This window comes from Lissotriton helveticus, chromosome 1_1 (assembly GCF_964261635.1).
Source record: "Lissotriton helveticus chromosome 1_1, aLisHel1.1, whole genome shotgun sequence".
Taxonomy (NCBI): Eukaryota; Metazoa; Chordata; class Amphibia; order Caudata; family Salamandridae; genus Lissotriton; species Lissotriton helveticus.
The window spans coordinates 1,270,702,196-1,270,729,786 of NC_136057.1; the positions used below are offsets into that span (position 1 = coordinate 1,270,702,196).

At 44.4% G+C, this 27,591-nt stretch overlaps 1 protein-coding gene across 1 annotated transcript in view; it reads left to right on the plus strand.

Moving 5' to 3' along the window:
* Positions 1-2,578: 2,578 nt before the first annotated feature.
* SRPK2 (SRSF protein kinase 2) overlaps positions 2,579-27,591 on the plus strand; it is a 704,996-nt gene continuing 679,983 nt past the window's right edge. Inside the window, exons 1-2 of the mRNA XM_078680403.1 lie at positions 2,579-2,657; positions 2,735-2,795. Coding sequence (XP_078536529.1) covers positions 2,606-2,657; positions 2,735-2,795 — 113 coding nt within the window. The 5' untranslated portion in view covers positions 2,579-2,605. The remainder of the gene's footprint in view (positions 2,658-2,734; positions 2,796-27,591) is intronic.

Genomic DNA, 27,591 nt, shown 5'->3' on the forward strand with positions numbered 1-27,591 from the left:
GATTATGAAATGCCAGATGTTGGGTAGAAGACCATGTATCTAGTATAGACCAAATCTTAGGTGTCTAGAAGCATACTTTCTGTATTTTGACTGTACGATTATGTTCTCCTATTACTTACTAAAACAAATAAAAAAACTCACAAAGGCTTCCAAGCAACAATATCCTACTGAGATATTGAATTGTTAATGCTATTAAAGACTTCCTTTGTGTTCCCTTTTCTGGGGAGACCGAGGTCTAAAGAATTGTGGAGGAGCTTGAAGGACGCGTTCTTTTTAACCCTCCCACTAGTTGTACGGTGCATTTGGCTGCTGGGGCACCAGGCAAGCTCCCTGGAACAGTGCAGCACTTTTAGAGGGTATTCTGCTGCTAAAGCCGCTCACCATGACTGCCTTCATTCTTAAGTGAAAAGCCTACATATTTTTTTGGCATATTGTGATCCATCACCAACTATTTTCATTACTGCTAATTTTGCCGACCACTATTCTTTTTGGTTAACTTCTAAACAATACAAAAACTCATGCAGATACATCATCAGACCACCTTCGGTTCTGTGCACAAGTACCCCAGAGCCGATTCTGAGGGATACAATACCTTACAAATGCATATAACGTAACATGACGTTACTTGTATGCAACCCGTCATTAGGATCAAAATAAACGGGATCTGACTTTTTTCTCACAGCATCTTGGATTGTGGCAGGTATGGTGACCCTTTCCTCATTAACATGGTCCAATACGGCCCAGCGAAAAGAGCAAAGGACGGACTGATGAAGGTGACTCTGAGGACATGGGAGCCGGTCGTCAGCATGGGGAGAGAGAGGACGATGGTGGTAAAGCAGTGTGCTGTATGGATGACCATGACCCTGCGACTTGTCTGTTTTCAGATAGACTCCTCAGTGATAAAGGACATCCAGTGGAAAAAATGATTTATAGTTTGCACCGTTGCAGCAGTGTGGGGTATATATTTGACATGCACTGCCACATGCAGGAAGGTCAATGTCATCCCTTGCATTTAAAAAGCAACTGAGCGACCTCATTCGGCACATGTTCAGAATGTGCCGTTCTTTGCTTAGGGTGGGGTTAAGTGGAGAAAGGGGGCGGGTTTGTGTGGTGTATACAGTTACTCATATTACAGGGCCCCTGTGTCTGTCGCTCCACAGGTCGATCCACTTGTGAGACAGTAACAACTGAAGCAACCACAGGAGAAAGTCGCATTCAGGGAAGACATTATCAAACCTTCCAGCTTTTTTGCGATTCACGTAATAATTGCAAAATCAGCTGAGTAGCGCGATAAACGTGACAATTACGATTTTGGCGTCAAAAAATGGTCACTTGGCAGGCAGCAAAAAGAATGTGAAATCTTATTGGCTAGGCATGCACGGCCATACAGCCATATTAGCTGCTTTCCCCTACGTGTGTTTTACGCCTATCAGTAAGTATATCTACTGAAACGCAAGAAAAAGCTCAATTCACATTGCTGTGACATCCAGAGCCAATACTTCTAGGATCACATTTGACCAAGCGATGTTTTGAACTTACATTAGACCCTGCCCGTACCTGCCCCAACATATCTAAATGTATAAACTGAAACAAGCGTGGCCTCGAAAGGAATGTGAGGTATGCAGCTGGCACCCGGTCGCGCTCTGTTCGCCCCCGAGCGCCCTAGGCCAGGTGAGAGAGAAGGCGGGACATGCACCTGCCTTTGGCCAATTGCATACTGTCTTTGTTAGAAAGACGGAAGCAAAGGCCAATAGCGTATGTGCAAGAAAAAAAACACATGCACGAGCATGTTGTCCTGAGTTGAAAGTTCTTACTAGAAGCCTCGTAGAGCAACACATGTGCGCTCGCTCAGGCGAGACCTAAAAACTAAAGCACTCTGTCAGTTGCTCCGAGCAGCATCGTCTAATATACATAAAATAACCCCAACATAGAAAATGGGTATTGTGGTCATGTAATTAACAGGAAGTAAGTCTTCAGTAATTTTAGACAACGAACTAAAAAAAAGTGCAAACTTCCAGATCACCCTCAGTGATAATGTATATAAACTGAAAGATATATTACTTCATACGAGTAGGAGACAAGCGGGACACAAAACACCTGAAAATGGCCCATGCGAGAACCAGAGAAAGTCAACAAAGATTATGAATTAATTGGCATATTAGGGGAATATACACTTGAACACGTGTTTATAGGTGGGTTTATACCAAACTAAGACTAGAGCAGGTAGGCGAGGCTATGAAACTGGGCGGGGTCACATGCGTCTGTGGGCGGAGTCAGGCGTTTGTGAGCGAAGACAACAGTATTTGGGCGGAAACGGACGTCTGAGGGCGGTGTCACAGAAGTTCGTAGGCGGAGTCACAGGCGGCTCCCTCATAACTGGGCGGGTGGTGTAGGCGGATTCACGGGAGTTCGGGGGCGTATGGGCGGAGTCACTGCTCTCATGGCAGTGTAGGCGGAGTTCCGACGAACTGCAATCTGCGTCCAAGCAGGCAGAGATGAGCTAGTGGGAGGGGTTACATAACAGATGGGCGTGGCTACGCGTCAATGGGCGGGCCGTGACGAGCTGTAAACAGGAAGCCATAGAGACCGTGCCCTGGCTGTTTCCATGGGGAGCCGGCAGGGCGGCTCCGTGCGGGGGGACATGAGCTCCAAAAAGGGTGAGTGAAACAGCGCGCACCGCCTACGTCCCGCGCTCACCCACTCGGCTCTAAACTGGTCTCCCTCTCCTCCCCAGGGCCAGTTATCCGGGCGCGGAAGAAGAAGCCCGTGGGGAAGAAGGACAAGCGAGGCAAGCTGTGAGTACCGACAGTCAGCTGTGTCAGGGGAGTATGCCATGGGCGGGGTCAGCCGGGCTCCACCCCCTCAAGCGGGTTGCAGTAGCCCGCCCACGGGGCGTGTCCACTATCCGCCCCGCTGCTCTCGAGGGGCGGGACTTCCGCAGGCATGCATAACTATATAACTGAACCCAGAGAGGCGTGAGGTGTTCCTTGAGTGAAGATATAGTTTACAGTTATTACCAGGGGCGCAACTAGGTCTTAATTTCGGGGGGGGGCTAACATGGCAAATGAAGGGGCGTGGCTAATGTTAATCAATGGGGCGGGGCTAAAATGTCAGATAAACGGGATCGATTAATGCTCAGGTCAAGTGGAGAAAACATGCAACCCTAAAATTACCCCCTCGCACCCCAAAACCCATTACCACCCTGAACTCATCCACCTAGAACCCCAAACCCACGCCGATCCCTAAAATTACACCCTTACCCCCCAAAACCCATACCCACCCTGAACCCTAAAATTACCTCTGGCACCCCAAAACCCATACCCGCACTGATCCCTAAAATTACACCCTTGCCCCCCCAAATCCATTACCACCCTGAACCCCAAAATTACCCCCCGGCACCCCAAAACCCATACCCACCCTGAACCCTAAAATTACCCCCTGGCACCCCAAAACCCATTACCACTCTGGACCCTAAAATCACCCCCTTGGAGCCCCAAAACTCATACCCGCGCTGATCCCTAAAATTACACCCTTGCCCCCCCAAACCCATACCCACACTGAACCTTAAAATTACCCCTGGCACCCTAAAACCCATACCCATGCTGAACATTAAATTCTCCCCTGGCACCCCAAAACCCTGTGGCGTTACTGGGGTTGGTGTCACCCGGTGCGGGTAACTCATGGTGTCACCCCCTCACGACTTACCGCATGGACCACCTCTGTCAGAAATGTACGGCGCTAGGTACTGTCTTACTCCCTCTAGCTCCTTCTCTCTGTCTAGCTCCCGCTAGCTCCCTCTCTCTGTCTTACTCCCTCTAGCTCCCTCTGGTTCCCTCTCTCTCTGTCTTACTCCCTCTAGCTCCCTCTAGCTCCCTCTCTCTCTCTCTCTTACTCCCTCTAGCCCCCTCTCTCTTACTCCCTCTAGCTCCCTCTCTCTCTCTCTTACTCCCTCTAGCTCCCTCTCCCTGTCTAGCGCCCTCTAGCTCTCTCTCACTCTGTCTTACTCCCTCTAGCCCCCTCTCTCTGTCTAGCTCCCTCTAGCTCCCTCTCTCTGTCATACTCCCTCTAGCGCCCTCTCTCTCTGTCTAGCTCCCTCTCCCTCTCTGTCTTGCTCCCTCTAGCTCCCTCTGTCTCCCTCTCTCTCTGTCTTAGTCCCTCTAGCTCCCTCTCTTCCTGTCTTTCTCACTCTAGCTCTCTCGCTCTCTGTCTTACTCCCTCTAGCTCCCTCTCTCTTTCTGTCTTACTCCTTTATCTCCCTCTCTCTCTGTCTTGCTCTCTCTAGCGCCCTCTCTCTGTATTACTCCCTCTAGCTCCCTCTGTCTCCCTCTCTCTCTTACTCCATCTGTCTTCCCTGGATTTGTATAAACAAGAGTGCGAGCAACAGGTTGCACTGTAGTGAAAAGCAAGCTGAAATTTGGAACTGGTTCACTGGAAAACTGAAGACTGTGCAAGATACTGAAAAATAGGAAACCATGCACCCTCAGGTGAGCTAGGCTGCTATAGAGTTGCCTTGTGAGCAAAGAAAATTGCAGTCAAGAATTGCAGATCTCCTGCGAGACGCTGGTGAGTGTGAACAGCATGAGGAACAAGCTTGCACAGGGAGCGACAGTAAAGGTGAGAGCAGATGTGAGGCTGCAGTGCAGATTGGTGTCACCCCATGTGTTGGTGTCACCCGGTGCGGTCCGCATCCCCCGCACCCACCTAGTGACGCCACTGCCAAAACCCATACCCACCCTGAACCCTAAAACTGCCCCCCTGCTCCCCTGACACTCGAAAACCCACACCCACCCTGAAACCTAAAATGTCCCCCCTCACAAACCCAAAACCCATACCTGCACTGAACCCTAAAATGAACCCCATGGCACCCCAAAACCCATACCCACCCTGAATCCTAAAATTGCCCCCCTGACACCCGAAAACCCATACCCACCCTGAACCCTAAAATTAACTCCATAGCACCCCAAAACCCTTAACCACCCTAAACCTTAAAATTACACCCTGGCACCCCAAAACCCATACCCACCGTTAACCCAAAAATTGCCCCCTGACACCCGAAAACCACACCCACCCTAAACTCTAAAATGTCCACCCCCTCACACCCTAAAACTCATACCTGCCCTGAACCCTAACAACCCCATGGCCCCCTAAAACCCATTACCACCCTAAACCATAAAATTACCCCCTGGCACCCCAATTCCCATACCCACCCTGAACCCTAAAATTACCCCTGGAACCCCAAAACCCATGCCCTCCCTGAACACTAAAATTACACCTGGCACCCCAAAACCCATTACCACTCTGACCCCCAAAATTACCCCCGGAACCCTAAAATTACACCCTTGCCCAACAAAATCCATACCCACCCTGAACCCTAAAATTACCCCTGGCACCCCAAAACCCATACCCACGCTGAACCCTAATATTACCCCTGGTTCCCCAAAACCCATACCCACCCTGAAGCCTAAAATTACCCCTGGCACCCCAAAACCCACACCCACCCTGAACCCCTAAATTACCCCCCTGGCCCCCATACCAGTCCTGAACCCTAAAATTGCCCCCTGGCACACCAAAACCCATTACTACCCTGAACCCTAAAATTATCCCTGGCACCCTAAAACCCATACCCACTCAGAATCCTACAATTACCCCCTGGCACCCCAATTCGTAACCCACCCTGAACCCTAAAATTACCCACTAGCACCCCAAAAAATGAACACTACAAACTTACACTACATATTCATATTCGGAGGGGACTCTCCTCTTTAGAGAAAGATACATGGCCCTGTTCACCATTTATCTGGTGAGGTGCGCTGTGGATGTGAATTCCCTACAAGTGCATGGACAGCAGGGGGAATGGGATGTCCAGTGCAAGTGAAGCTTTTCCTTTGTAAATTAATTCCTTCTGGCGTCATAGCCCAGGGTTTGCTGTCTGTGCACTTGTATGGAATACACATCCATACAAGTGCACAGACAGCAAACCCTGGGATATGACACCAGCAGAAATTCCTAAGCGTCACCTGCACTGGCCAGCCCTTTCCCCCTGCTGTGTGCATCTTCCCACTCCCACCCCATGCTGAACACATCAAGTGCTTAGGTGAAATCCCTGCCTTCAGGCAAGGATATCACCTCGGCGCTAGTAAAGGAAAACAAGAGGGGGGGGCTGGGGGTTTACTTGATACTGTTCAGAGGCTGGCTGGCTCGGGCTGCCGGGCCTCTCAGAATGCATCAATAACAATGACATTCTCAGCTCCGATGCGCAGTCATCTCAGTGCGTGTCAATTAGCCCGGGCTGAAGAAGACGACGGGGGGGGGCTGAAGCCCGGTGAGCCCAATGGGTGTTGCGCGCCTGGTTATTACCCAAGTACAGGCATGTCCATGGCGACCAATGGTAACCAAAATACAGGAACTCCTTCGCTAGTGACCTAGGAGTCTGTAAATATTTATTTTGGGCTTTTAGTAGTGATCTGCGTGTAAGGTTGTGGTACTTCACAGCCCGTACAGGAGATTGGAAAACTGTTCAATCCTAAAAGTACACCCACCGACAAGTAGAGGGGTAAAAATATTCAGCCAGGTGGGGCAATTGCCCATAGCTGTTTCTCTTGTTCGAAAAGTTCAGTTTTCAAGATCTTGTTGAAACACGTAGTTGGATTCATTGTGTAAAGAGGGACGACATCCTTCAGTAGTGCCCCAAACACCAGCGACAGTGAGCTGAGGCATTTTGTTGAAGAATATATATATATATATATATATATATATATATATATATATATATATATATATATATATATATATATGTATATATATATATATATATATATATGTTGCTCTCAATTATCCAGCATTCGCACTTACCCACACACACGTCCTCTTCTAAATGTGTTTACAGCTACAAGAATAATTACCATAATAAAAACATCACTGTTAATTTAAACATGGAACATTGCTTGTAAACCATTGACCAATGTTCATATAAATATAGGGACAGCCGCAGTACACAGTGGGTACACATTTCTCGAAGTATGGATACGGCTACAGTTAGTTACCTGTGCCTGTCAAATTATAAAGACATCCACCCATCTGCTCTCATTCGAATACAGACATGTATAAACTGTTCTGAATACATATATAGCCACAGTAATCATTTCACCCAAACATATCTTAGTACATAAACAAGCGCCACAATATATAGGCATCCCTACCTGTGGGCTTATTCACTTCTAAATATATATATACTGCCTCATCTAGCCAAGCTCAGATGCTCTTCTGAACATAGTGACATCATCCAGAACACAGATATGGGTACTTGTCTAACCATCGATTCATCGATAGTAGTCTCTTCACTCATTCTTCTCACACTATAGGAAAATAAACAATAACCCATGCCTTAGGGATTTTGTACATACACTCGTACCTAGAGCTGCCCATGAATTTAGATCATACAAGGACATCCATGGTGTAACGTAGGTCAATTACTAAAGTAAGGCAGTTGTATTAATACAAGGAGCACTGTTAGTGGAAATTCTGTTCCACAAGTTTGGAGTAGCATGAGCAATGTTTATGGTCTGGCATCGCAAGAAAAAAAGGTATAGCAAACCAAAAAAATATCATTTGTGTGCCACGTGATCCTACAGTATCCTTATTGTGATGGGCAAAGAACCCTCAGTTGCTTTTAGTGGTATGCTTTAACACACGGAACTGTCCACATTCAAGGCTAGTCTTTGGCTGAAAATGTGCTCCACTGAATTTGGGAGCTCTTGTATAGGTGTTTATTACTATGAGAAGGAATCTGAAAAAAATGCTGTTTAAATGACCTAGAGGAACGCCCACAAGTTTATTAGCCATGCCATGATAAGATTAACACCAAGAAAAGGGAACAACGTTTTGGAATTACTATTATTTCCACATCCTTAGGTGGATATGTTTTGGACAACAGCAAAGTCCATGGTCCGTAGCTTTGGAGAGGACCATGGATCCCTAATGCTAGCTGTACTCTGAAACTTGTTCTGAATAGAGATGTAAGTGACCGTGTCAGATTTATTTAAAATAAACATTAGTGAATATACTTGATTTAATGGATGAACATAAAATCCGGTATTTCCCTAGTTCAGGAGATCAGGCCTCACAGAGAGCATGGTTCTCATAATAATGAAGATACCTATAAGAACTCCCAATTTTTATTGAGCTTTTAAAGTGCCTTGAATGTGGATAGTTCAAATGATCAAGCTCTCCACTTGCAGTGGGTCAGAGTTGTATGTCTATTGTAATGATGACATTGTAAGATTATGTGTCACAAATATGAGCTTTTTTTTTCTTTGTATCTTTTTTTGTTGCGCAAGTCTGTGATTGGGAGGGTGTATTTGCACACACTAGCTCTACACATGCTCTCCCTTGGTGGTTATGATCTGGCATCTTAAAGCTGTCTTGATGGCCTATGCGAGTAGAGAAGTTGATAAAAATGCATGAACAGCCCCTGTCATTAGTGACACTGTGTTTCTCAGCAGCTATAGGGTATCCTGTTTACCTATGCCTAGTGTTCATTGAACAAATGTTGTTGCACCTATAGCATAACTCAGTATTTTTCTGAACAGAGACATTACGTTTAAAACAGTGAGCAGTGAAGTTAAGCCTGGGAAAGTTAATCTCACTATGCCTGTGTAAATCCCAATGAGAATTAACCCCTTTAGCATTGATGTATTTATTTTCTTTCTTATTGAATTGGAAGTAAAATATGTCCATAAAAGCAAAGCCCTGCAGTCCTAAATACTTGCACTGTGTTCAGTCAGTTTGTGATGAAGTGTACTTTTTTCTGCTCTAACACACGTTTGTTAACACTTGCATATGTAATCCATGTATAGTATTTGCTTTTTCCATGTAAATACCTAAAATTGTATATTTACTCTTTTATGTATGTTGTGTTTCTGACATCATATTGTTTGCTGACCGGTGCAGTTTACGCTCTGGTTTAGATTTGTATGTAGTCATTTATGTGGTATTTGTATAGTACAAACCTCACCAAAACTCAGCATAGCCTTGTATAGAGTCAAAGACGGGCATAAAGCCAACAAGTGAAAAAGGGTGATAGCTGGTTTGTGGAGTGTTGCTCACGGCTGGATTGGCCATAGCGGTGGGCCAAAAGGTTGGGGGTTGTTTTGGACCAGTGGGAGCCAGTTTTGGTAAAGGGGGCCAGTTTTGCAGCAGTGCTACAATATCTGCCTCCATACTAAAAGCAGCAGCAGCGCTTACCACTGGCAACACATCCCAGGCGGCTGGTCCGACTTAATTGCCAGGGGTGGTTTGCGTTCCCAGTCCGGCCCTGGTGTTTACTGCAGTGTGATGTAGTGTTCCTTAAAGATGTACATCTTCACCTATTCCCAAAATTGGAGCAGCATTGGGGCAGTCTTGATGAATAGGAATATGTTGTTCCAGAACCTGGGCGCAATGATGGAATAGACCTGCTGTGTAGCTTTTCCTTTTAAAACTTCTTGGTCTGCAGTCCGATGGTGTCTACGCTGCGGATGTGTGGAGAACCACCAGAGATGATGAGCTTGTGGCGCAGTGCGTGTCATCTACTGCTTAGACCTGTTCAAATAAACAGTTTTTGGTTGCTATGAAGTGGCACAGTGCTGCAGTTTGATACTTACAAAGACATCTGGTTTCATGGCACCCCTTCATCACCTCCTGCTCAAACTTTGGACAATCCCCTGTCTCTTCCAGGTGTACTGGACCTACCTCAGTACGCCTAAAATAGTTCTTCCACTTTGAAGGCCGGGAACCACACGTTATGACCCTGATGGACCGCCCTGCACCACCCACCTTTACATTCTCTTATGGTGATATTGTATTGCTGTGCTTTCTGCATGCATGCTTATGTATGCCGTGCACTGTATTGTTGTGCTTTTAAACCAATAAAAAATGTTGAGAAACAAAAAATGGTTCTTCCACCAGGCACCAGCATTTACCATGCATCAGAATGTTAATCTCACCTCCAAAGTTAAGACAGCCTTCTCAGTTTTCTCATTCTTTTAAAGGGGAAAAAGGCCATGATTCAATGCTCTGCTGCAAGGCATACCTAATGTTTTTTTTAATCCCCATACTTACAGGAACTGCTTAAGTTGTCAGAACAGGTAATTTAATTTAGTTCAGCTGTTTGGCTCCATGACCTCCCTGCAGTTAATGGTACTTTGTTTTAGATATAAACACACGAAGGGGTAGGGAGGACAAAACCCAGCGTGAATAAACAAACAAGCAGTGACACAAATCGTGTGTTTTGAAAAACTGCCCTCACTCACACACAAATATGTGTGACATGCTTCATCATCAGGTCTGCTTACAAAACGCCCTGGCGGAGCCACGCACAGGGCGGAGCATAGGGAGGAGTAACACTTAGCTGGTTATCACTGTCTTGTCACCTTTTTGTGTTGTCTTGTATATTGTATTTTGTGTTTCCCCCTCCCTATGCACCGCCCAGTGCGTGGCTACGCCAGGGCGTTTTGTAAGTAGACCCGAGGATAAAGCATGTCACACACATTTGTGTGTGAGTGAGGGCAGTTTTTCAAAACACACGATATGTGTCACTGCTTGTTTGTTTATTCACGCTGGGTTTTGTCCTCCCTACCCCTTCGTGTGTTTATATGCTATACCAGGGGGTTCGGGGTAGTGGAGTTTTGTTTTGACCCTCTCCCCTTTCTTGTGAACTGTGTTTTAGATGTCATTCTGCCCTGGCTGTGTGTTCATGTGGTTGTCAATCACACCTTGTGTTACATCATGTGGTTGAATTGTTGTCACACAAGTCTTCTTCCAGTAGTTGGGAGGCAGATAGGACTATAATGTGGTTAGTAAAATTCTGATAACAATGCGTCAAGGCGGGATCTGCAACAGCTGTTGGGCTGACAATCCGCTCAACCCCACGAGGGGAGAGGATTAGTAGCTGGACGGGTGGGGCGGCATTATGCCAGCGGATACATATCTTAGTTGTTTGGGTGTAAGCTATTCTGTATAGTAGCACAGCTGCTGTTCAGCATGACTGAAGGTCATGGAAAAAAGTACTGTAAAGCGGCCAGTGCTGGCTATGTTATAGTGCTGGCAGGAGGGGCAGCACAAGTAAATGCAAACCTTTTTAGGTCTCATGCCTAGCGTTGCAGTGCGCAGCATTGCCCGCGCAGCGGGACACCTCATGTAGGGGGTTCTGAAAGCTGACCACACGCTTGTGCGTGTGGTTTTGCTTTCGCCGGCTGTAATTGGCTTTAGCGTGTTTTAAAAGAAAATAAGGCACACAATTGGGCAAAGGCGGGCACAAGTCCCACCTGTGCTCCGCCCATTCCCATCGGTGTCTATTACGCGCAGCAGGAGCGGCACAGACAACAGGCTCCCTCGCCCAATGCTCCTCTGAGGTGCGCGCACCACTGGTTTCAATTCCCGCTCCTCTGTGGTGCACTTGCACCACTGGGTTCCATTTCCGCTCCTCTGTGGTGTGCGCGCACCACTGGGTTTGATTCCGTGCCTTACACCATGGCAGCTTCAGGTGAAATCTCGGACCGCGAGGGCACCTGGATTCCATGCCAGCGAGTTTCAGGAAGGAATGTCCTTTGGCGCCGACAATCAGTTTATTGCCGGTACAGATGCTGCTCTGTGGTTGATGGGAGGATATGCCCCGGTCTGCTTCCAGGCATTAATCTTCAGAGTCCAGGGCTGCCTGCGTGGCTCTATCCTGGCTCCACCCTCAGTGTATTTCTAGAGGTAGAGGAACTGCCCTGACTCTCCGGAGGAGGCTGAGGGTGGGGTGCAGGCTCACACTTGTAAAGTCTGCATGGCTAGGAGTGACGGCGGGGACAGACATCATTACACCTATGCAGGAGCAGAGAGCACAACAAGGCGCCATCCTCCCACCACTGGGTGCAGCTGGAAAGTAAGGTAAAGTCTTTATGAATTGGATTCCCTGCTGGCTTGAATGGATCTCCAAGACCGGTAAGATGCGCTCGTACCATGGTCCCCTGGGCAACACATGCACATATATACGTCTCTATAAGTTAGTGGGCATCTAGTCTGAAAAGTAGCATTAATCGTTTTCCCCACCAACAGGCTTGAAAGAATATATTCAATTGTTCTGGTGTATTTACATTTTTCATTCTCACCCCAGACTTGCACGTCATATGATTCCATACTATTGAGACCCTACTGCTTTCCTCTCTTAGCACCAAGAAGCTGAATCTACTCTAAACGCAACTCCTGAAACTCCATTGCCCCTAAAAATCACAATAATGTATGTTTATACAGGCATTTTTACACAGGAGCCTCACACTGCCCAAACTTTGGGAAATAGCGACTTGCAAGGTGTTGGCTTCGTAAGGTTGCGGGAGTGGGGTGGGGGGTATATATACTTGACAGCAGGGTGTTCTAAAGTCCTAATGAACAGCTTGAACAGTGTAGTCGGGAAGAACATTGTTGCCCCAGAATCACACATTCTGCCTGCGGGTGTGTTTTGGGGTCCTTGCCCAGCTAGCTGCTGGTTTTTCCTAGTTGTGTTATTATTCTAAAAGGTCATTTGAATAGAAGAAAGGACCTTCTATTTCCACCACACGTGAACAGCAAGCACCCCTACTCCCTGCTCCCCCACCCCACCCAAAAGACAAACAGCACTGACACTCACTTTGAAGATGCACTGTCCTTTGTGAAAAGTGCAGGAACTTCGCGTCTTGTTTACTGTATACTTGCTTTTTATTCATGCTTGGTATTGCCCTTATTTAATATAAAGAAACCATGTGGCTTATCTGGTTATAAATACATTATAAGGAAGTCTATGTTTTGTGCGTTTCATCTCCATACTGCGGATATTTGTCCATTTCGCTACAGCCTAAAGAACCTGCACTGATTACATGTGATAACTGCCAAAAACACATTTAGGGGGCGGGGGAGCATCGCGCAAACATGTGGAATCCTGCCACAGTAGCGTTTACAAACAATACAGCTACTGTCACATACAATGCGCTACGGAGCGGTATGCAATTTTTTTTACATGTGCAGAAGTTCTAATTCCCCTTTTGAGGTACCCTCAGGACCTTTGCAATGTTGATGTCACCATGTGTTAACTGTTTTCCTACCTATCTGCTTCTTCCCAGGCAGACACATGCCCTGTAGTATTTTGTTTAGTGTCTGGAAGGCAAGTCTCTCAATCTTATCTATAACGCCATCTATTGTTCCTGGTAAATTAGCCTCTAAAAGTAAATTGCTTTCGTTTGTAGACCACAGGCTGCGACTTTTGTTATGTCCGTGACACTTTTTAGACTAACAATTGTGAACAAGTAGCCGCCAAAGTGGAAGGAGCCTTCTTGTTACTCCCCCGCACAGCTTGGGAGTAAAGTAAGGGGGAAGAAAAAGCGTTGCGCACAGTCGCTATATACGGGACATACCAGTGCCAATAAGTACACAGCAACTTACGGATCTCGTCGTTTCATTTTTATGTATATTCCTTTTTCGTTACAGATGCTGTTTCAACCTTTCCACATCTTGCAATTGTCCTATTTGGAGTATTACTGTTTCAATATTTGTAGCATTTACTTTTCTCAGCATCCCGTCCAATGACGTTTGGACATCGGGCTGTTAGATTTCATGCCGCTTTTAATTTTGCGATACGCAGCGGTTTAGTTTACCTTTGTGTCTCCCTAAATGTAAGGTTCTACTTTGCCATACCACATTTACTAAGCACGCTGCGGCGTTGCGTTGCTAATATAGGAGTTCTTAACTTTAAAACTCTTTCTGTTACCAGACTGTAGCGTCTCTATAGCACAAGCATTAGATTTGTATTCTTTTATATCTGCCCTCAATATTTGTTTGCAAGCCTTGGCGTTACATTTTTAACCATATTCCTCCTTGGATGTAAATGTTGTTTTCCATTTCGCACACCTTGGAATTCAATTCTTTAATATATTACTTCTTCAATATTTGTGATACTTGCAGTTTACCTCATTTCCCCAATAGCTTTTTAGTGGCAGGCTGTTTCATGTTATGCCGCTTTTACTTTGCCAACTAACAATAACATTACAGTCAGCAATCACACTACAATAATGCAACTATTTATATATAAAAAAAATTCACTATACAGCAAACAGTCGTACAGCTCACATAATATTTACAATGCTAATAACTAAAACTCTAACAAATGGGAGACCTATTGCATTGCAAATGCTTGTTCTCTCTTCTATCCCTCCACTATCCTTCTCAATCGAAATAACTGACTAACATATCCACCCCTCAAATTACTTTCATGTTTCACTATACTAATTCACCACTAATCCTTTATGGGTTCCGGAGTAGCGTGCTACTCGTCAAAAAAGCGATTTGACGCCTCGTCATGGATAGTAAGTGCTATATAAATGCAATTACAATACAATACAATACAAGTGGTAGCTGCATGAGCCTTGTTGGCCAAGCAGAGAAGTGTCAGTACAAAGCAATAAAATAAATCTGTGCTTTTCCCAATATTTGGCCCTCGTGGCAGATGGCAAAGAAAGATATACACTAGAGCAATAGTCTGCCCAGTTCATAATTCAAGTAAAAGGAGGCAGCCACAGTGTGCCTATGGACTAAATGCATATTGACTCTGACAGACACACAAATGACGGCCCAGGATCGCCATAAATGAAAAAAAAACATGCAAGATCATGAGGCCTATGTTAAAATGCCCAACACACAATGGGCACAGATATTTGGAGTGGCGTCCCTGCCAAGCTAAACTAGTGAACTGATGTGATATTATCCCCACTTCTGAAGAGAAGGCCACTGTTCTGACCCCACTCACTTGAAAACCAGGTCCTGCGGGAACGGAGAATGTCCTACCACTCGTCTAGTGCTTTACCCTCCATGCTGATACGGCTAACAGTCATGAGTGGAAAAACACTGGGGGGAAGTGAGGTAAGCAAGGGAACAAGGGAAGAGTGTCTGATTGCCTGAAACCAATTCCTGCTGGTAAATGGGAAAGTGTCCACACTCTGGGAGGTAAGGATTGAACAAGGTTGTCTTAAATTAAAAAAGAAGATTTAGTTAAGAGAAAAGTAATATAACCAAAGACACACCGCATACTATCACATTTAACATGATATAATTACAAGTCCCAACTCCCTACTATTAAAAATCTATTGCAGCCCTATCTGTTCAAAATTGGCCGCTGACCTCACACCCCCAACCTTAATTAAGACAGTGAAGCCTCCCAACTAAACATGGATGCCCACAGCAGCTAAATGCCCCCGAGGCAAGTAAGTCAAGGCACTCAAAACACCCCTTTGATTGATGAAAACACCGCCAGGACTTTGGTGTTGAGCCTGCAAAATCTTAATTGACTGGACTGCTTATGAATGGCCCAATTATAAGAAAGGCACAAAAACTGCAACAGGTAGAACTCTGGCCAACAGAAATGTATTTGGAGCAACAGAACACAATACCGCGGGAGTGGAAAGAGTTAAGCCCAACTGCGGGGTGTGAGGCAAATACTAAAAGTAAGTGGGATGCCGTAATTAAAGAAACCAATATAAAAATTCACCCTACTGGCGTTGTAACGTGCAAAACTGTAGCAGGGCAGAAGCTGATATTGGAAAGGTGTCTAAATGAAGCAATGCCCTTCCTCCGTTAGAGCCAATGCCAAAACAAACAGATGGGCAGGAGAAAAGCTGAACATGAATGAGGGTGGGGGTAGGGTAGAGAAGAAACAGACCGGCCAGAGGGGGTGAGTGAAAGAAGCAACATGGATGGGGCGGCTGAGAGGGGGAAAACAAGCATCACCAATGGGGTGCGGGTGGAGATAAAAGGAGAGACTAAAAACATGAGCACTTATATGGAGTGCTTGAACACAAGTAAAAAAGTAACTTAAAAAACAGGAGCAGAGGATGGACACAAGAAATTGGTCCATGCTCCAGGGGGAGGGTCAAAGATAAGAAGAGGCATGACGCCCATATGCGGCAGTACTTAATTGTAAAGAAATAAGCGCCAGGGTCCTTGTCATAAGGCCACTGCAGCTTGTACTACCCAATTCCCCTGCCAGTGTTGCCAATGACAGTACTAACACAACTATTAACCATCACACTTCTACAAGTGTTCCAATGCAGACTATTCCAGGCCCCAAAAGCAATAAGAATGGCCTGGGCAGCAGGTATACGTAATTTTTGATCTATAATGAAATAAAACAACTGTTGTGCTCATCTCATAATTAGACAAACAGCACCACCATGTCGCAGAATGACACAAGTGCCAGTGTTGACAATTAAGTGCTGGTGCTGAGCACCAGAAACCACTGGCTAATATTAAGCACTATTATGCAGTGACACACGGGAATGAAAGATACGAGAGCAACGCTGAGGCCAACAAATGGTAAGTTATTGGCAGCCTCTAAGCCCACTGATTGTAATCTACATGTCTCAAAGAGATAGCAAATGCGCTGTCTAGCCGAGACCTAAAAATGGAAATTGCCTGGCCACTTAGCCTGATTTCCCTGCTCTTATTTCTGAACCAATATTAATTGTCCTGGCATGTGTTCAGTTCAGTGATGATAATGAAATGATAGCTGAATGAAAGGGATTCTCTGTGGTTTGGAAAACCCAACAGTCATAGAGGGTGAAAATTACCGCAACCACCGTAGAATCTTGAATATATTTCAGAGGCCAGGCAAATAGAAAACTGCTTGGTTATGCAGAAAATCTGAAATCGGTGCCCCTTTTTAATTGTATCTAAAGCCAGTGACCAGCTGGGGTATGGAAAAGACGCTGCAGGAAGACATACACATCTCTCATTGATTTATAATATGAGAATGTATACATGATTTTAAAAGCTAAAGAAACTGTAATGAACATGTTCGCATTTATGTAAATAAAGTGTTTTTGGTTATCTGTTTGCAAGCAGTTTAGGGTGTCTGGGTGTTTTAAAGACGTGTGTAGTGTATCGCTGAACCCCAAACAAGTTTACTTTTTATAATGAACTCATGCTGATGTTCTCAGTTATACAATATGATACCGCATCCTACACAAAAAGACATATTTTGTCACTGTGTTTTTATTGAACAAGCTCATTCAATCCCCTATGTGTTCTGTTGCGTTCCCCCCCCCCCCCTCCCATCGCATTTGAAATGCACTTGTAATGCAAAGGTTTAGGTTTTGTAATATTTTGCAACCTTGTTCCCAGTTTGCTAATTGAATTGATAAACGTATCCAGATAACATCACCTTAATCTTCTGATGTTACTTAGCGGGGTGAATAATGCTGTGGCGCCAAACACAGTCTCATGCGACTGGACTATTGATTTTAGTGGGTAGATGGTCGGCCAAATGTGTTTGCTCTTATAATCTTGTTTTACGCATGAAACGGTTGTAAGAGCTGATGTGGTGTGTTTAAAAGCAGAATCTGTGCTGGGGAAGCTTTTCTGGAAAAGCACCTAATTGCAGTCTGCGGTCGCTATTATAAAGTTCTTTGACATTTAACTATGCCCATCCAGATGCTCATTTCAATAAAATATTGCTGCAGGGACTCTTTTGGGAACTCTTTGCTCCACCATGTTATCGAAGCTGCTAAAAAGCTAGAGTTGAGTCTAAATGTGAGAAATGAATCGGGAGCTGCACGGTGCAGTGGCAGCATGCATTTGTTGTGTGAAGCGCTTCAGAGCTAAGCACTGAGATGGGAGCAGCAGTACTCAGTGCAGTAAAGCCTCCTGTGGGAAACAGAAGTGAATAGACTATTCACTTGTGAGTTGCCTTGAAGATCATTCCTTTGTTGTGTGTGACCCAATACAGAATGTGCTTCATCCCTTACCTGTTTCTTGAAGGCAATCCCATTGATCTGGAGAAGGAGGTGGGTGAGAGTGGGAGTGGGACGTTGGAGGAGCCAGGAACTGTTGGCCATCGTGACGAAAGATCCTTCACTGGGCCCCCGCATGTGGGTCACGTAGGCCTTATCATCAAAGATTTTCATTAAGATTGTTTAGTCATAGCTTATACAGAAAATGGTAGAAATAACTCGCAAAAATGTAACCCATAGACATCTAGCCTTGTTTAGAATTTGGCAGAGATGGACATCTGCCAAACAGTGGTGGGTGTCCCAGCAGACGGTTTTAGAGCGCCATTGACATCAGTGCACTCATAATACGGCAGCTGGGATATCTGCCACTTTTTGGCAGAAGTCCTGCAACTGCCCATCTCGAAAAAAGGCCTGTAGATTGTATTCCTCTTCTATACTGCCAAATTTGTCTTTAACAAAACCACCTTCCTGTACACGCCAGATATGACCACTTGTAAGGACATTTCGCACCGTTTTCCCTAATGGATAGTCCGCTGTCATTCTCTGAGTAATTAGACTCACATTCTCAGTAGGGTTAGGAGTGCACCCATTCATTACCATTCATCTTTTCAACAATGGTAAGCTAATGATACAAGGCCTTTGACTGAAGATTTGAAGTATTTTAGGATACTAGGGGCCCTATTCCTTGTTTGTGCCCGGTGCACCTTAAAACTAATGCGCAGGCGCAAACATAGAAAGTGCGCACTATTACGTAGCGCTGCCCCCAGGGAAGCCATGAACTCATGCTGCCCTGGGGCAGTGCATTAAAGTGAAATACGGAGCAGCTTTGAAGCAGCTGCTCTGTGTTTCACTGTGCAGACGGCAAACAGCCTGCACTTTTAAAGGGGATTACAGATCCCCTTGCAGGTGGGTGCAGTCAGTGACTGCACCCACCTGCAAGGGGATGTCTGGGGGTCCATGGTACCCCCTTGCCCCGATCCAGAGGGCTTCTCTCAGGAGGAGCACTGTCTGTGCGCCTTCTGACAGCTTCTTTGCCTTTTCGCCCGCGTCTTTAATAGGTGTGGTTGCAGAGGCAAAGGGATTCCCTCATTTGCAAATGCCCCCTGTAGATAGTGCAGGCGTTTTATGTTTACCAGCGCTATCGGTATTACAGAAGGGGCCACACAAGCGTCTGCAGCCACTTTTGTATAACCAGAGTGCCTCGGGCGCGCAAACTGGGCGCAAACGCCATTTGCGCCCCCGGGGCACCTTCTGTAATACGGCCCCTGGCATGGTCAATTCTAGCTTCCCCTGGAAGGTACTCCTCAGAACCAGGGCCACTCCAGCTCAACTTGGCCACCTTTACTTCTTGGTATAGAGTTCCTCACACCCCACAAATCCCTTCCCAATTAATACCATGATCCCACACATCTTTCAGGCACAAAGCATAATAAAAATGTTACTAGACCTGCAGGTCTAGTTACTTAAATAATCTACTCAACCTATTTATAATGCTCTTAACCCCTAAACTGGTTTCAAACGATGTGCTTGTGGGTAAATAATTTAATTAATTGAGCCGCCATTTTCTTCATTATCACATATGAGAACACCATCAAATGTGCAAGTTCGGCATGTCTGCTGTACGAAAAACATTTGTTTGATTTAATAGACTAAACTTTTTTCCCATATATAATACAAATCTAGCCACATATAGGATACGCGTGACCCCTGACTTGCCTCTTAGTTCATTAACAGCATTTTCATCAGGGCGGGGTAGATATGTTTCTCAAATCATGTTTAAAAACTATCTCTTTTAATAAATACATAAGTAAAGCATGAAGTGGTAGCACACTGTCATTTGTAATCAGCAGATTTTACATTGAAATGGCCACAAACTTTCCCACTGACGTGGCTTTACTGATACAACGATATAGTGTACAAACAATAATGTTTGGAAATAGAGTTTCTGCAAATATGTGTCATTTGCACATCACCAAGTAAAGAGTTCTGGGTTGTTTTGCGCCTATTTACCTCTTTGTTTGCATCACACTTCTTAATTTAAAAAATTTGCTTTTGTATTTCCTGATATATTTTGAAATGTTTGTATTATTGATTTGGAGGCTATTTATTTAAAGTTATTTGTTAGAGAAAAATAACTGCCCTCTTCAGACCGCTTACTTGACAAAAGCCCCGAACTCTAGAAAGAGAGACAAGATTAACCCGTTGACCGCAGCGCGAATTCTGCCACGGTGCGGGCATTTTAATCAGTGGGCGGGGTTTGGATGGCCTCCTGTCATCCTCTGCACACGCCCACCGCCACGTGGGACGGCCAGGGGCCGTCCTCAGCATTGAACGGGTTAAACCACATTTTCCAAGCAGCAATTAGTTAAAAGACACTGACATTTGACCTCTTTCATTGAACAGACAACAAATGTATCAAGATAAAAACATGTTTTAATGGCATCTCTATTGCTCATTCACTTTCTGAATGAACAGAACACCTGTTCCTTTTCACCTAAGTTTACTCACCAGATGTGACTAGTAGGTGCTAAAAATATCTCGACCTGATAAAATTTTACTCACATGGGTGAGTATTTTTTTCAAGGCTTGCTAGTGTTTCTAAGTGGAGGGCACTTTCTCCCTGGAGGCCCACCCCACCATCATTGCTCTTCTCTGTTCATATGGCAGATCCCTAAAAAAAGGGCACCTGTTTAACAACACTCCAACCTCTTCACTATCTTGGGCACATACAGGTACCTTGACAATATATTGCTTCCAAGTATGTTGATGTGGAGTTAACAATAGTAAATCTATACTTACCTGTATATACTTAGTTGTCAGTATTTTGGTAGCTGATCTTTTGCCTATGTTATATTTTAGAACAATATTTGTCTCTGATATTGTGACACACAGCCTGCGGTAGGTAGTATTATACAAAACAATCAATTAAATAAGTAATTTATTTTTACCAGAAGAATGTTGCCTGCAGACTGAATGTCTGACTCCACTTATTCCTTCAGGATTTGTATGGTTTGTTCTAGAGCCAGTTTGAACTTAAAAAAACAAACTCTGTCGTGAGGGTTGGCCACACACAGTGGTTGACCATGGGGGACAGGCCCACTGGTCAATTTAGAGAAGGTTCCCCAAGGCAAGTTGGGTGCACAGCCAAAGGCTATGGAGACTGGATGCCCACGTTCGGTCAGCACAAATTGTGGTGTGTGATTTGTGCAGTGGTAGCTATAACTGGCAAGGTACAGTGGTTTCACATGAGTGAAATCTTTTTTTTTTCACTGAAAAAAACATAGGCACTATTAATGTGGCTCAAACATGCAAATCCCCTGAAATTCTCTAGTTATGGTTACCAATGCTCACAAAACATGTCACAACTCGCATGGACTAAACTCATGCGGCCAGTCTCCACTGCACACAGTCTATGGCCTGGTAAGTGAGTGAGATCTCAAATCAAGGCAGCTTAACCTTTTTGGCAGTGTTATTGCATACAAGGTAAGCAAATCTAGGTCGAAGTTCAAATTCAGAATCCCACGATTTGGGGATGGGATTTCTTGTTGCAAATAAAAGTCATCTTCTGTTGTTTTGTAACTTCACTTAGAATATTGTGTCTAAATTTTAGATCCAGGAGGGCCTGGTCCATGTTAGATTTTCATGGTAGACACTATGTACAGGATTCCATATTCGTCTCGCATGTAAATTTATCTTTTAGATATCCTGAAATTCTGCCGTTACCCCAGCGCTTTCAAACTAAAGTTGGCCTCACCTATGTTAGAACTTTGAGCATTAGTTAGTTTTGCTCCCTTCTCTCCTGTGGTTTTTCCTCTTTACCTCTTTCTTCTTTTGTCTCTCTTTTACCGCTTTTTTGAACTGTAAAGAAAAACTGTTTTCGCATCTTGGGCAGCTGCAACCGTTCTTACTATCCCATCGTGCCATCTTTAAACAGAGCACGGATAACATTGTGAAAATGCTAATTAGAACTTTTATATGACCATCCACACATAACACCCATGCGTGACGGCATCATCTGAGTTTTCCATGCGCTGTTTTTTGCTAATTGTTTTTTTGATTTTTACAGGATTGCTATGAGTGGAGGTTGGAGGGGTTCTCAAAGCCTTTGCTGACGAGAAGCATCTCACCTGAGTCTTTGCTTGTCTGGTGGCCCCTCCTCCCCCTTCCATTCTAGTACCCGATTCCTGGCATGGTGCCTCGCCCCTGCTGTATTATTTGTGGCTGCTTGACTACCCTTTACCTTTATAAATATGTATTTCACCATTATATTAAAGAGGAGTCTTGGTTTTAAAGAGTATCTAGCAGCTTGCTAAATAGGTATTATTTCCTTTGTTGTCTTTGTTAGTGTGATGCCATCTTTAGAGGCAGAGACCACTTGTGCTCAGAACTGAATCGACAGCTTCCACAGACGGTCACAATGTTAGCACAAGCACCTCGTTGCTCGTCTGTTCTTTGCAATTAAAATAGTTATTCATTCTTGTTCAACTTGTCATTTTTGTATTGTACTTTCTTGCACTACATCATGTATATGTCATTTGTACTGTGTATTGCAGACCCTTTGATGACCCAATTTCACTAAAATTATGTTGCATGAGGTTTCATGTCGACCATGTTCTCCGGTGCTCATCGTCTTGTATAGATTCGAAATCTTTGTGGTTGACGAACGTCAAGACTTTTCTGCCCACTTCAAATGTTTTGTAGATACTTGCATGTCATGAGGTCATGTTTTACAGTTGGCCTGACATGACAGAATGACCACAATAACCGTTGTTTTCAATGTGTTCTTTTTAATTTCATTTTACTAAAAATGCATTTTTGCCAGACTTCAGAAATGCCTTACTTTGTTCTTCCGCAGTGTTTTGCTTCCAAAAAATAAAGCCTGTATCTTTGGTAAATGGTCCCCATCTTTATTTTTTCACCTGTTAATATGCCAACAAAATATTCCACATAACGAATGCCAAGCTAGTGGTGTTTAACAAGACTCCCTAAAAAGGATAAATTAAAAACCTCAACTACAGCTCGTCTCTTAACCAGCTGATATTATATGGGTCTCTTCCCTTCAAAGGCTCTAAACATTTGCATCGTTACTAATCCAGCTGCTTGGACTTTCATAAGCAGGTGAAAATCATATTACATAGATGTATGTGGTGTGTTACCTGATGTCACTAGTACTGATTTACATAAATCATTAGAAATGTGTACGGTTGTATATAGCCTCTCCCAGCAGTCTTGTACAGAACTCTGAGTACGAATACCTTCAGTACAATCTTACAAAAAAAATATCACAACAGGCTTCCATCCTGAGTCTTAAGTTTAATACCATAACACAGAGGCAGTCATGTCTGCATGATGTCCACCGTTTAACAAAGTTTTTCTCTTCTTGCAGGATATTTCCTTCTGCTGCTCTTTAGTGTTGTACACTGTGCAGGAGTCTAGCTCACTTTTGTGTTCCGAATAATCTATTTATTAAACCAAATTACTGTACTTGTGAATATCCAAAATATTGCTTTCATTTTGGGAGTTTCTTTGTTACCCTTTTACTCTGTGTGACGGAGAGCAGAAAAAGAGCAGTTGCAGCTTATTATTCACCTTTTCACACCATCCTCTGATGTATATAGGAAGCATGGATAGTGCATGAGTGGATTAAAAAAACGATCCTACCCAACTGAATGCCACGCTGTCTTGCAGTTTACAGTTTTCCTTTCTTCTTCCTTTGACATATGTTCAAGGTCTGCTGCAGAAAGTGAGATGGCTATACAGAAAGAGAGCCTCTCGTGCTGTCACATGGAGAGACCATCACTATGAGACATACTGAGACAGACACCAGCTAGCACCAGAAACAACTACATACAGACACAGAAAGATACCACGGGACAGCTACAGAGCAATCGCCAGAAAAAGAGCAAGGTACATAAAGACACACAAAAGCACACATCCGAACCAAAGAAGCAACGACCCCCACACTCCACAAATAAGAAAGATGCAAACACAAGTAGTTACCCATGGAACGAAGACACATTAAGCACATAAGACACTGAAAGACACAAAACACATTCACACACAGAGCTGCATACGCCAACATTCCAAAGATCAACGCATAAGCCTGTTACTGAGGTCAGTGCTACTAAGCGGGTGCCTCTGCGAATTCTGAAATCCAGGCGTAGGTGAGGTGCAACAATGCTATACAATGATGCTTAGCTGTGACAATGCTGATTTGTTCTTGTGACGATCTTTCTTTAACTGGCAGCAATAACCTGATTTCTAAATTCTACTTAAATGTATAATGGCTGGTTAGGCACAACAACAGGAAGCCTGTTAGGATCTGTCTTGATTGCTTCTTATTAAGCCTGGGCGTAGTTTGCGAAGTAGCGCTACGCGAATCGCAAGCTACGCGAACTGCTTAGTGCACTGTGCAAAATGCTGTTCGCACTGATTGCACAGTGCCGGATGCTTGTTCATACTGTGCAATCAGTGCAAACTGCATCTTGCACAGTCCATGCAGTCGTTTTCTGCCGCTCGAGTAGATTTCTCCTCGAGCGGCAGCTTTCTCAACACGGACTGGTAGTTTCTCATTGCGAGCATACGTGACCACCACGCGTTATTTTCCGCGCTCACGATCGGCAACTTGATGTTACTGATCGCGAACAAGGAAAAAGTCTCGCCAGGATGTCATTTTGCTTGCTCGCGGTTGCCAACTTGACGTTGAGGACCACGAGCAAACAAAAAATGACTGCTGCACTACGCTACGCGTGTTTACACTGTGCTACGTGCAATTTGCGTAATGCGAAGCAGCGCAAACTTCGCAAGTGTAGCATAGTGCTTTGCCCAGGGTTACTTCTTATACTGGACCATTGTAGACTGTTTCATGCTTTTACCTAGATGTATCTGCTTATACAATATTGCATAAATACAAAGCACAAAACCCTTTTAAACAGTTATTGGTTTGTTTCAATTTCCTAAAATATTATAGTCCAGGATATGAGCTCCTTTCTTGGCTGCGGTCACTCGCATGTTAAGTTCAGTTAGTCTTTTTTCGTTGGATATAAATTGTCTCAGTATCTCTCATGTTCTTATTTTGAGCCCAATAATGTGATTTGTGCTCTCCTTGTTTCACTGTTCCATGTAATTATTTACCCACATCAATTTTGGGGATATTTCACGATACCTGTCCTTTAGCTGAAACCCATACACGATCCCCTCAAGCCAATGCAGCTGGTTCTCAAATCATGCATACAGATGACAATACTGGGACCCAGACCATGTGCGGTTAGTGGTTTGCCGTTCCTTCCCCAGAAGCAAACGATGCATAAGGAGGATTACACACACCGGGACCACATGCTAGGTATCCGTAACCATACAACAATGTGGGTTATTCTGTTTCAGGACCGGTAGCTGATTGGAAAAGAGTCTTACAAGTAAGGATTTATTTTTCTAAGCTCGCTCCTCCATATACACCTCAATATAAACCAAATGTATATCCCCTATGTCAGAGGTCATTTGTTTGTGCCTTCTCTGTTCCACTGCACTTCTGGGATCTACTTGCCTTGTATGAGCTAATATTTACAACAAGGGGTGGTGATGGACAGAGTCTCTGAATTAAGCAGAATACTCTCACCCAGTCAAGAGATCAGGGCTAGATCCAACACCGTTTTTTAGCTCATTGCACCATCCCAGTTTCAGAACCTGGCTGTATGCAAATTAGTCTGTCCCTGGCCCAGTGCATCATGGGAACAGGGCAGACCAGACTACAAAAGCCAATTCTTACACTGGGAAGGAAACAAGCTTCCGGGGACCGGTTTCTGGCATTTCAGCCGTCTTCGGCCCGGCTTGCTTGAATCCTGATGGTGCAATGAGCAAGGGACTCACATCTGAGTATACCCTTCCACGCTTAGGGTGGACAAAAATATTTACAACAAGGGGTGGTGATGGACAGAGTCTCTGTCAGAGGTCATTTGTTTGTGCCTTCTCTGTTCCACTGCACTTCTGGGATCTACTTGCCTTGTATGAGCTAAAGCTGCAAGGACTTGAAGTAAGAACAATGAAAAATGACAATTTTATTGGCAACCTTATCTTCATGAAACACGGATCCTCTCCATAGGAGGCCTCCTGAATGTGACTCATGCATTGTTACTCTTACCCCACACTATTAATTTTTTTCCATGGGCCAGGGATTTTAAGAATGAAAACGGCTTCATTATTGGTCCTCACGACCTAATGTTGAGTAGCATTGCCCTTCTGTTGGTAGTACATGGAATATCTTAGTGCCCAGTTGTCGGTAGAGTTATTAACTGAGACCAGATCTAGGGCAGCTATTGGACCTTAAGCAAGAGGAGCATTTTATGCACCCACAGGAGGAAAGTGGTGAGGTCTGTGCCATGGAGCAGGAGCAGGAGTGGAAGTGGGCTAGAGTGAGGACGAAAGGAGGTTTTCTGAAAGGACTGTGGGCAGCATAGGGTACTGAAACTATTCCTCAATATCAATAATAGTGGCTGATGCAAGATGACTCACTCTGTCAGCTGTCTACCAACCGCAATCCTTTACAAGATAACTGCTATATGATAGAACACAGAAAAAATGCTCTCACTTCAGGTAAGTCTATAAAATGAGCACTGCAATGAGTTGCATTTTCTTTCCAGTGCATAATTCTGTGCTGTCTTTCTGGTCTTGGACTACCTGTGCCACTTTGCATGCTTCCAGGTATTTGAGGACCTTTTCTGGTATGTTTACGGGATATTCCATGCTCCAAGTCATATTTTAAATCCCTCTTCTTGTTTCCCACTATGGCTCTTGACTGTCGAGCTCCCCCTTATCCTCTGCCTAACGGAGCAATCACCAGCTGGACTGTGGTTAGAAGCTCCATGCATCAGTTGCTGTGTGCCTTTATCCCTTGAAAGGAATGTTGACCCTACAATGCCTTACAATTGATGGTTCCCCCATTTATATTTAGAATTGCCTCTTTTCGCTAAATACCATGCTGAGCGTTCCTTAAATGATCCTTTAGCCATCCGCCATTTTCTATTAATGTTACACACGTTTAAATGTGTTTTCATTTTAGACTTCTGTGGGGCATCAGTTTAGAAGAGTACGTTGGCAATTTTATCAGCACACTGTGTTGCATGATCACCAACTCTGTCTTAAAATTCCATAATATTCTTTTTTATCTCCAATTATTCTGATTCCCAGAGTTCCATATCTTGCTTCTAACCTGCCATTTAGGGCACGGATATTGAATCTCCGCTCTCAAAAGTCCTCCAACATCAACAGTAAAAGAATGGCTGTGGTGAGGGAGCATATGTAGTAATGTTCTAGAGCAAAGGCAACTATTTTATAGCTGTCTAATTGAAGTATACACATGTTGCAGCATTTTAATTTTGGACATCCTGTCCACGTTGACATTTGTAGAGCTCCTTCTGACTCTGCACCTCTCAGCGGCAGCCATAGCACTGTCCTTCTGAATTTCAGATTCATCTCTGGCCTGTTGCCTCATTTTTTTTTTTTTTTTAAAAGACCTTTATTGTCCAACACTTAGTGTACACAGCATCATAGCTTACAACCCAGCCGGGCCAGCAGCAGATATAGAATCTTGCAATACAAAAGGTAATAGTACACAGCTTCAAGTCCGGCAACCCGGGGGTCCGGCAGCGTATGTCAGTATTTCACATTATACCATAGCATGTATACATTTAGTATTTAGTAAGTGTGTGGTCTATGGGTTTTCCCTGTATAAAGTCAGTGGATCAAAGTGGATGTGCCGAATCTACTCTCATCAGTGGCGGCGGTGGCAGCCGTACCTGTCATGCCTAATGCATGTCATTAGTGA